The sequence below is a fragment of the Vidua chalybeata genome, chromosome 7 (genome assembly GCF_026979565.1).
Source record: "Vidua chalybeata isolate OUT-0048 chromosome 7, bVidCha1 merged haplotype, whole genome shotgun sequence".
Classification (NCBI taxonomy): Eukaryota; Metazoa; Chordata; class Aves; order Passeriformes; family Viduidae; genus Vidua; species Vidua chalybeata.
In genome coordinates this window covers 12,623,688-12,635,765 of record NC_071536.1, presented here as the reverse complement: position 1 = coordinate 12,635,765, position 12,078 = coordinate 12,623,688, and the positions used below count along the sequence as shown (strand labels likewise).

Genomic DNA, 12,078 nt, shown 5'->3' with positions numbered 1-12,078 from the left:
TGTTCTGTTAGCCAGCAGCCAATAGATCACCTCAGGCAACTTCAAAACAACCCTGACATTTCAGTTCTTCAGAAATAATGGAGATATCTATAGCCAGGATGACATATGTCAGGAGCTAGATGCCCAGTTATGACACTTCACATTCAGAATTCCAGAGTTAGTCACACATTCTATCCAAACACTTGAGGCACTTATCTGATTTGCCATTCACTCTTTTAATAAGAAGGACATGAGTCTTTCCTTGTAAGGAAAACTAATTTAAAACACTGATCCCAAATATCCATCCACATGCAAAGATTTTGTCTGATGTGATGAAAGGATGAAGGGAAAGAGACAATCCACAGCTTGCATCAAGTATAGCTCACAACCCTTTTTATGCTCCCAACAGAAGAAGGTCCACCAGCACAGTTGTGAAAGAAATCAAATCACACAAATGAGAGTCACTTAGTGCATATATACAAAGATAAGCACAGCCTCAAGTTCAGGCTCTGGCTGCAGCACCTGCAAGCCAGATCCAAGCCAGCACAGTGCTACCTGCAGCCTCTGCTCCCTGGTTTGGGGGCAATGCTGCCATCTCCACCCACAGCCTGCTCTGCACCAGCCTCTGCTCTACAAGAGCCACCTGGCAGCTAACCTACATAACCCCACCTCTTTTGTCTAAAAGTAATTCAAGTGTCCTTAGAAACAACATCAACTGTTAAAATCCAAATGTTTTATTTACCTAGAGCTCCTAGGATTGTGCCAGACTGAAAGGTCATTAGCATTTTACTCCAGATAGCACTCTCTCTGAAGACACGCTGAATGCTATATCATAAGGAAAGGAGCCAGAAATCAATGTTAAGTAATGTACTGGATTTTCTGGACCACATTATTTTTCAGATAAAGAAAAAAAAATTTAAAAAACGGCTCAATAAGGAAACATGATTAATGACCAACTTTGAAGGGCCAACATATTTTAAGTGTCTGTCTGGACTTTCAGTCTCCTCTGAGGCACTGTGCTGAGCTACAGCTGCAATTCAGGTAAGACTGAAAAGCAGCTGGGCTAACAAGTTACTCTAAGAGTAAGTCAAATGCCAAGAACCTAAAGCTTTCTTTATAAACTGTATCCATTTCAAAACCGTGACAGAAAATCAGATTTTGTCAGCAAACTAGCACATAGGACAGAAACAAGTGAGACTGAAAATGTCTAATTAAGGAGGAAGAAAAAGACATGAAAGGCTTTCCATGATGTAAACACTGTTCTGCACAGACGAGCCTAATAGCACTGAACAGCAAATAACCCAATATTTATAAGTGATCTTCTGTTTTGCACTTAACAGCTCCAGCCCCAAGTCTGCCTCTTACTATGCCAGTAGTCTGAGGACAAAGCCTATTACTGTGCTGGGCATAGGGTAGGAATTTATTAGTAGTAGCTGGCAACACCTAGCAGTGCTTTATAACCAAACTTCACAGAGCTCTTGTGCCTTTTAATCTTAAGTCCATTCACTGCAAAATTGTTCAAGAAAACCAGAGCAGAGCCATGCTAAAAATCCTGAGGAATGCTCTGTGGGTAACATGGCAGGACAAAGGGGGTTATGAGAAACAGTGTTCACAGCAAGCCCAGCAGCTCCAGGTTGCCCAGGGAGATACAACTGCAGTATTTTGAAGCTAATGCCCTCTGTCAGGAGCTGGAGCCACTGAGCAGCCTGTGCACAGCCATTTCTGCCATTCTGGCTCAGTGCAAGGAGCCTTTAGCATGACAAGACAGGGAAAGCAGGAGATCAACACAGCCAGTGTTGAGCCAACGTGAAAATAAACATTAGAAAAAGCACAGGGACACAGACAAGCAGAACATCCACAAAACATAAACAGTGTTTCCATTTTGTTTGGCAATGACTTCAATGTACACTATCTTGGCTAATTCAGTGAGTATGCTTTGTTGAGCAGAGTTACCTAAACAAAATTCACAAGTCTTTAAAGGAGAAATGCTTCCACAGAGATGTTGTCTTAACTCCCACTGAAATATTAAAATTTACAGCACCCAGCTTTAAAATATTTGAGGAATAGTTACTGAAGCTTTTCACCATCAGAAAGCCTATCAATCTATAATGTCACCCAAAAGTGCACTGATAGTCAATCTGCCTTCCAGAGAGCTCCTATTTCTCAAATGATTTGTATTAAGTAGCAGTGTAGGGTTTGTTTAGAATAATGATGCTATTGCATACATGTATTACACTGCATATTGCAGCATGTGAATAAAGCCATAAAAGTATAGCACCCTTGTCTATTCTCCGCTTTGCCTTGAGATGAGGCAAAACAACTCCTTATCTGCTACCTTTATTATTTACAGTCCAGCTTTCCACTAATGCATTCTGAAAGAGTATCATTCTTAGGAGCCTTATCTACTTTTACCTTGTGTCTCTAAGGCATTCACAATAAAGCCCCAATGCACACTGTCACAAAAGGTATCAGCTAATGATGACACTGAATGTATTATACAAGAATATAAAAGTATGACAGTACACAGCACTCCCAGTAAATGGAAACAGTATCTTTACTATATTTGTATTACCCAAAGATATTTGCAGATCTTTAAACTCTTAGAAGTGCATAAAACATAAGCAAGTAACTTCCAGCTGAGATGCAAATTAGTGCCTCAGGAACTGCACATGATACAAGACTGTGAATCATTTATTTACAGATATTGGGTAACTTAAAATGCACGTTTTCACTATTACTGAAGATGGCAAAACCAGTGATTACATTACAAAAATTTGTGATTCTTTTCTTAATTTTAGATCTTAAATGTGAATAAAATATTCGCTGTGGAGTACTAGAAACAAGCAGGCTACTTCAAGGATGACAAAGATGCAGATCAGAAAATTGTATCAAACAAATAAGCTAAAAGTTATGCTCACACGCACTTGAGGAATTGAAATCTCTAAGGACTCAAGAAAAATGTTTAGCCCTCTGAAACAAAGCACAAATACAGCTCTAGCACTTCACAAACACACTATATTGCAATTTCAAGATACAGAAAAAATCCCACCTTGCATCCAAAACCAGCCCTTTTTAGATTCCAGCATATTTTTAAGAGAACTTTGCTGAAGATCCTTGTTCTTGGCCCTCCACGTCACAACGCACTACTAATTCCTGCAGCTACCTTTCCATCAAGTGTGCTCCAACGGGAGTCTGACAAAGCAGTAAGGAATGTACTCATAAAAAGGAAAAAAAAAAAAAAGTGTTTGGGTTTTGGGTTATTGGTGTTTTTGTAAAAATAATATTTGAAATGTTTCTGCTTTTTCAAACAAACATGTTTGCTCTTTTAACATGGTTTTCAGCATTTTGTGGGCTTGGTGCATAGCAGAAATTTAAAAACATTTCCAAAACATTTCACTGTCAGTGCAAGTAAAACACTTCAATTTCATCTTCCTGATTAAATGTTTCTGTAAGAGAAAAAATTTACACATACAGTTTTCTGCCAAAGTATGTTTTGCCTTCACAGCTAACATTTCATATGCAAGACTCCAATTTCACATCAAAGCTTTACTTTTAAATTCAGTACAGATTCAAATTTAATCTCAGGAGACTGATGTCTTAGAAGTGCTTAAGTGCTGCTACCAACAATCTTTAAGAGATTCTGCTTTTGATAGATTCAGTTTTAATGGGAAACTGAAGTTACTCGACAAGCATTACCAGTTATCTTGAGAGACTTGCAAAACATTGCATTGGTTCTACAGAAGTTAAGGCTTTCACTTCAATTTCTAAATAACCTTCTCCAGCAATTGCTTTAAAACTGCTTCCTGCAAAAACTTTCACTTCTACTCTTTCTCCCCCACCCTAATCCACAGCACCACCACTTTTCCCTCAGCTGCAATGACACAAGATACAGCCTTAATTAGGCCACATTTCCAAAATCTTATCACTAAGCATTTGTAGCAATGTGTACCCAGTGTCACAGCCCCATCCGTGGTTAATTAATTTCCTGTAACCAAATAAATGGCAAAAAATGCCCCACTACATTTTAGACAGAAAGGCAACTGAAGGTTCAGGAAAATACACATTTGTTAACAGCTGGCTAAAAATCCAAATATTTCATAATGAAGCCAGTATATTAAGGAATTGTTTAAAAAAAGCCCTACATTTCATTTTCCCCCTCTTCCACCTGCTCCACATACAATCTCTTTTAAGAGAGACACATACTCAGAAATCTCCATGCGCATTCACCTGTATCTCCTTCAGCAGTTCAGCCACTTCATTTTCTACAGCAACCTAAAGCAACTTCCTCAGAGGCACAGTACCATCCTCTTGCATCAAATGCTGAGCTGTCTCAAAGTAAATTTCTTTTTTTAGGAAATATTAAGGCCCTTAATTACTGCCTTACTATTTCATCCCCTGCCTTATAACACAGTGAAGGTGCATTAACGACATAGAATGCCTCCTCTCCTCACTGAAGGTGCCTGACTGACTCCCAGTCCTTTCAAGGGTACACATTTTAATCCTCATGTAGATCACTCCCACCTTCATCTTTTAAAACCTGAAATCTGCCACCTTGCAAAGGTTTGTAATTTCCTCTTTACATCTAAATCACCTGAAAACAAAAAGAATAATGCACATGAAGGAAAAAGCTTATTTACAGAGGGTTTTTTTAGATTAGGAAGATCAGAAATGAAAGACCTGCTTAAACATCAGCTACAAACGTAGCTGATCAGGTGCTGCAAACCAGCTGAAGTAAATGCATTTCAATTATAAATTAATATCAGATGCTGTTCTCCAGAACAAGCAGTTCAAGACAACTGAGAGTGAACAGGGTTACAACTTTCCAAAATTAGCCTGACATGATCTAATTCAGCTTCAGTGGGAGTTAGATTAGGCCACGTGCCCACAGCTACATGAGTCTAACTGCTGCATCTCAAAAACAATAGTTAAATGAAAACTATCTCATTACCACCATAATTAACCTGTCCCAGCCACACACATTAGTAATTACTTTTTTTTTTTTCATGATAACTTTTGTCAAAGTTTCCACACAATTACATGAGCACTTCAAGACAGACTTTTACATACCTATTTCATATACATAGCAAGAAGGCTGGCAAAGAGACACAAGAATGTTACACTGGAAAGATAAGCCTGTTATCAGTGTTTCAGAGTGAAGAATAACTTCCTTGACTGCTTGAGGTGGTCACTTTCTATCCACAACTCAGTGATCTTATTTAACAGAGGTTTCCTAAATCCTCTAAAAATTGCAGCCACCATTAGCTGTTATGAGATGGAAACCCTATATAATATTCAACCACATGTACCAGTAACTGCTCAACTGTTGCTGCCAGGGATTTTTTTCCACATATCACACAAATACATCACCTGTCATAGAAAAAGACATTCTTAACACTCGGTTGCTGCTACATTAATTTATTTGCAGCACCAGGAAGCAGCCTTGAGGGAAAAAAATAATTAAAAATTGCTCTTTCAACTTGATGTTATTTTAATGTGAATGTTTCATTACAGCAATATATCCATGACCAACAAGAGAGATCATTTAAGTCTTTAGCTACTTAATTTCTATTTAACTGGCTATTATGAATGATTGAGGAACTAATAAATTTGTCTTCGAAACAGTCTCAGAATTTAGGAAGCATTCTGGAATCGTAACAGGCAGATATCTAGCATGTCAAATTGAATATTTGACAAGGCCAACGAAGTAAACACATCTCAAAACACTGACCCAGGAAGCCATACCCCTTTTAGATAGGGTTAAGAGGTATATGAGTACACTGGCTGAAGTTCAGATGGAATATTTTTGGTCAATTTTTTGTGAAAATGTAAGATGGAAGAACAGTGAATCTATCCATGAGTGATTTATCACAGAAAAAGAAAGTACATCTTTCCCCAAAAGTGCAAGTTAAGGATAGAGGACAAGTGGTTGTTTCTGAATGTTTGCATTTGAGTAGCTCCAAACTCCACAGGCAAGTCTTGTAATCAGAAACAGACACCATTCTACATCCACTACTTCTGGCATCAGGATACAGCTATCTTCATCTCTGCCTTTTTAATACCTCCAGACTGTGGGTTCTAGACTATCACCCATCAAACAGTATTTGCAAAATTCTAGCTGCAGGGATTAGCAACCAACAGCTACTCAAATCTGCCTGGATTATCTTTAAGATAGAAGAGATGAATATTATGACTACTCAGATGTACGATTGTTTTAAATTACCAGCTGCACATTAGGAAGCAGTAAGGATTAAATTTCAGGTTTCAAGAACCTGTTTGTCCTCAATCTTATATTTCATTTTTATAAAAATTTTGTTACAAGACAGGTTGGATTACATGTATTTATACCCTAATCAAACATATTTTTTTTTAAAAAAGCAAGCTGTTCTGTTCTACAGATACAGTTGAGAGATAAATATTTTGACATCCTAAAAACAACATTCACATTATCTTAAATGTTACACTTAATTTTTCTAATTGCTATATGTTACGACAATGATAATTTGGTATATCTAATGTATTAAGATCTTAACTTAATTTTGTCTTCTTGAATCATTTATCGTCTAGCTGTATCTTTCAACACACCATTGTTAAGTATCATAGAAAAATGGCAACCAAAAGATTGTATAAAGTAATTATTTTATTCCTCCATTATTTTTCTGAATGGATTTAGCTCAAGGGCCTAACAGTATTCTGCTGTCTCCACAGATCCTTCATATGGTTGCAAGGAAACATTTTTAAAAGAACAAGCGCAATTTTCCTTAAAAATTAAGCTTTAAAGTGATTAGGTTCATCAGCAAGGTATTCAGGCTCCATTCGTTTTTAAACTACAGCTGAATTTCTACTTGTCATTCCACAAACTTTTTATTCTGTATAATTTTACTGGAAATGAGAAGAAAAACATTTACAAATACTTAGTTAACTGTTGGCTAAGTTCATAATTGTATGAATTCAGGCTGCACATAATTGTACACCAGTCACCTCCACTTCAAAATTTCCAGGATCTAGGAGGTCTCATACCTTACTTTGGGCCATTCAAGAACTATTTATCAAAAATACAGACGAAAAATAATGCTCTTACAGTTCCCAGGCTGTAGTGAAATAACCTTCTGCAGAAGATTTCCCATGTGACTGTGACCTGTTCAATTTAATAATCTAAAAGGTATGGTAACACAGATTGCCACAGCCTGCGCAGCTAACCTTGCTAATGTCCTTACAGCATTCTGGCAGCTATAACAGAAAGGCTGGAAGAGTGCCCAAGAAAGATATCCAGTAGCTAATACAAAGCTTCCCAACAATTCTATAAAAAATCAACCTTGCCAAAGCAAGAATTCTGTACTTAATGTGCCAAAACATAAACTTAGAGCACCAAAATGGGTTCTGGAAGGAGCTGAGAGACCATGAACACTCCACCACTCAGAATGTGGGTCAGTAACATTGGAGGGGTCTGTGTGCTGCAGCCTCCCTGCTTTTTCACCCCTGCAGCTTTCTCAAGTATCCTGGACCTCCAGAGTGCTACCAGAGTGCTGGATATGGACAGCCAGGAGCAGCCCCATCTGTCAGATGCAGCAATGGTAGAGCTTCACAAATAAAACACCAGACTGGCAAATGAGGCCATCCTTGCTGCTGGAATGGCCATTTCTATCTCTTAACCCAGTCAAAGCAGACAGACAACTGTGCTCCGAAGCAACCTACTTTGCTTGTGCTTCTGCCTAAAGCCAAATTTGCCTATTATGAAAATGGAAGGTGACACAATAACACAGAACAGTTTGAGTCAGTAGAAATGTATGCTGCAGCACTCAATTACAGTTGGGTGAATTAAGGACTGTGTTACAGATTTAATCCACCTCCCCCCCCCTTTGGAAGTCAAGATGGATCTTTTGGTATCAAAAATTCCATTTAAAATTATTTGAAGATCTTATCACTGAATTAATTCAGCTTGTAATTTTTATCCTCTGAGAAGAACAAGCACAACTCATTTTGTAAGAGCCTGGTCTTCCTGTTTTGGGGGGACTGAAAGGGACAAGGAATTACCTTTACACCTGTTTTTCCTCCTGTCTAATTTCTCTGAACAACACTAACTCCAATCACATTTGGGGAGCCCAATCTGATGACTCTTACCAAAGTCAAGCAGAGTTTGTTCTGCACTGCACAGTGACACTGATTCCAAATGGTGATTGTTTACTGGTTCTACAAACAGTACTGTCAACCAAAAGGCAGCATGTTTTACCAACTTTCTTTACCCATTCATATTGTACACACTTTCCAAGTTAAAGACTGCTGGTTTTTAGCATGCCAAACCAAACCCTCATTTTGATCCAACTTCCTTACAAATACCAGACCCTACAGTCACTTTTGAAAGCACCAGTGATAGGCATCAGCATCTTCACACTGAAGTTAATTCAAATACTATCATTCCTAAACATATACTACTCTTCTTGCATTCTACAGCTGTAAATGCTATCCAATTATACACCTTCATTTCACAAAATACTTTCCACCAAAAAAGAACTCTTGACATACAGAACAGTTGTGCCTCCATTTACATACCTAACTTTATTCAACTTCCCTTTCACAATTCTTATTTAGAAAAGGCTATCCAAATGTTTAGATTAGGACACTAACTCAGCTTCTTTACAGCTTCTTAACTTCTGGAACACAGTGAAGCGGTGTGCCTGCTAATTATGATCTTGCTTCTGTCATACCAGGTTAAGGGGTCTGATTCCTTGATTTGGATCTGTATGGTAGGCTGATTTTGTAATAAATAACTGAAAAGAAAATCACATTGCCCAAACTAGTATTCTTTGAGCATTATGTCAAAGTTAGCCCTTACCAGAGGTATGCAAAAGAAAGAAGTCAGATTTCAGAGACTGTTGGAGAGAACTTCAACAGTCAAATACAAGACCAGCTCTACCACTCAAAACTACCTGTGATTCATGACTGAACAGACAGGCCAAACTTTTCAAAGATACTATAGTGTTAATGAAACCACTGGGCTCTTCTCAACAGAAGTCATGAATCTTCTGAATACCTCCACAGGCTTATGAGGTTGAGCATCCCAATATCAAAACACAAAATATTAGAGACCATTTTGAAAAATATAATCTGTATTCAGCAGTTGCCAATACAAACAATCCTCTTGTAAGCATTTAGCTTGTTCTTTGTGGGACAATGTGGAATATGAGTGTGACAAACTTCCTAAGGGAAAGCTCTGCTCTGTTTGCCATCTCTGTGACACAGAAAGGTCACAGGTTTCACATTTAACAGTAGCACAAAAAGAAGGCTCTTTTCCTAAAGTCTTTATACCATGAAATGACAGCAACACAAACATCTGACTTACTGTAAGGTGTTGTATCAGTAGGGTCAGGAGGAGGGAAGTTTTCTGTGAAGTTGACATTACACAAGTCTGTACTACAGCAGCAGAAGCGGTACGTTCCATTCTGAATCAAGGAAGGGGTGGTTGTAACTATACACTCTTCAAAGTGACACTCCTGTGGGTCTCCTATATGAGACCAGCAACCTGCAAAAAGAAGCAAATGACTTTTTTTTTTTTTTTTAAGTAAGCATAAAGTTACTTCTACTGACTGGATAAACACACCTACAGAAATCCATACATTACCTGATTAAACATTACAGAGTGGGGTGAAAACAATCATAAACAATCATAAATTGCTTGTCTGACTTTAGTACCACCTTTTAAACCAAAACCTGAAGAATTTCTTTTAGAACTCCCCATAGCCAAGGAGAAGAAAATGTGGTCAGGGATGAAGGCCAATATCCAGCTGTTGCCTTTCTATGATAAACCTGATTTTCTGAGCCTTCTAAGCAGAAATATGCTATTCCTCATCTCTCTGACACCACAGACCATATCACCATTTTCTGGTCCACAGACTAAATGAATTGTGACCTAGTCCCTTCCTTAGGCCACAAGACTATATCTACAGCTTGGTGCTTCTTGTATAATTTTCAAAATTCTGCCTTTCCTCATTATCAGCATCACTGGACTTTTCTACAGGACCACAACTTATTGCCTGGTTCATACCAGGTCCTTTGTCCCTGCAGCAACTGCTCATTCCCAAGTATGGTCAACAGCAGTTAAATGTCATTTATCCATAAATACCTGGAAGGGAAAGAGGCAGCAGTGGGGCTGAGGTGAGCAGTCAGGCTGCTCCCTTCAGCACATTGCCAGATCAAACAGGAATCATGGACTACAACTCCACAGGCTATTTGTAAATATCAGCTGCATTTTCACTCAGCCTTATACTACATTGACTTGCATCCAAGTAAAAAAGAGCAGAATCCCTGAGAATCATAATCAAAACACGTCTCCAGAAACTGCAAGGCCCTCCACACCTCCCACCTTCATTCTCCCCAAAGAAGAGCACTGAATTACAGTACTGACATGTGAACTACAGCTGAAATTTCCTTTGTCATCCAATCAATATGAATATACACTTTTTACTTAATAACACACTCATTAAGACACATCAGTACATATGAAATTCAAGAAAGACATCTTCCTCTGGACATCCTATGTAACAAGAAATTTGAATGCTTCTTTCAACTGTACATTGATGTCTTTGGTCTCTTTTAGAAGTCATTCATTTCAAACAAACCTTCTGTTCACATTTTAAAAAGTTAAATGGGAAGTATAAAATTATGCATTTTGACAATGTGCAAGAAGTGTAGTTTTGCAGCTGTGCAGCTTTGTATGAGCTGGCTAGATCACAAAGAAGTGAAATAAGTAACAAAACTACTGCACTAAAACGGAACTGTTACATACCTTGTTTTACAAGATGTATGTCTCCTTCTCGTGTTTTTTCCCAAAGTCCATAGCAGGTACTACCTTTCATGCACAAAATTGTGCCATTCTCCTGGGAGATTCGGCTCTCACTGATTCCATGGTCCTGCTGATATGGGTCTTTAAATGCACACAGCCGCTCTTCACTCTGTGTAGCTTTAGCCAAAGAAAGAAAAATAATTTTTGTCAGTGATTCTATGCATAAAACAATAACTTTAATAAAGAGATGATTAAGGTCTTCTGAAAAGATACATTCAAAAAAAGCTGTAACTTGATGTGTAACTACAAGGCACTTAGATACTATTCAGAAGTACAGCTCAGCAAACATCCAATCACAGAAAGAATCTGTTTTTTTCAACAGATGTAGATTTTTCAACAACTAGATTTCATCCAGTTCTTTAACTCCCATCAAAGCATTGGCAGCAAAAAGATACAAGATGAAGTAGATTGGTCTTTTGGGTAAAACAGATTTTGAACTTAAAGTAAAATTATAGCATATGTAATTGTAAATTATTAAAGGTACTGTATAAAATATCTTCTCACAGATGGTTTATTTCTTTGATCATTCTTCAGCACTGGTCCCAAAGAAGCCATGTTTCAGCAAGGCAGACTTAGTGCAAGAACACTGCTTCACTGTGTCACTAGCTGGGGTTATTGGGTAAGAAAAACCAAGAGACTTGGATACATGTGTCTCTCTTTTAAGGCTGTTACTATTCATTAAGAGTCAAAATTTGTAATTCTTTTATGCTCAGACAACTATAGATTGCTGCACTATTCAGGCCAGCGAATGCTGTCAGTGTTTCCCAGTTTATTGTGTGGCAGCAGTAATTAAAATAGCACAACTTAGCTGATTTTCCTACTGGTCTGGTAGAATGTGTGTGATCAGTTGAGCTGTGTGTCAGCTCAGTGGGAGTAAAACTCTCAGCTGAGGAGACAGAGACTTCTTAAGCCAGTGTAATTCAATCACTTGCAGCTCCCCACACTCCAAGAACCTGGCTGGCAGTCCATGCTGCTCACCCACCTCTCTGAACTCTGGTCAGAAAGTCAGTCGCCTAAATTTCATATCCAATTTCTTTTTAAATCTCTCTGAGCAGAGTTAGTCAAATTACTGAGTACAAAAAGGTCACACATGAACAGCCAGCACATGCTGCCTCCAGCAGAACTTGCCAGTTGCGCGCTGTAGTTTTATTCTCAGAACAGCTGAGTATGCCAGGCGTGAAGCATCTGTCCTGCATTCTCTGCTCCATGACACGGCACCAGCCAAGAAACAACGTATGAAAGGACAGCACCCCACTGCCATA

General features: G+C 38.4%; 1 protein-coding gene across 1 annotated transcript in view; it reads right to left on the bottom strand.

Moving 5' to 3' along the window:
* Window positions 1-12,078, bottom strand: part of BMPR2 (bone morphogenetic protein receptor type 2) — a 105,747-nt gene that overhangs the window by 43,603 nt on the left and 50,066 nt on the right. The window contains exons 2-3 of the mRNA XM_053947271.1: window positions 10,760-10,933; window positions 9,317-9,496 (exon numbers count right to left, since the gene is read on the bottom strand). Of these exons, the coding sequence (XP_053803246.1) occupies window positions 9,317-9,496; window positions 10,760-10,933 (354 nt within the window). The remainder of the gene's footprint in view (window positions 1-9,316; window positions 9,497-10,759; window positions 10,934-12,078) is intronic.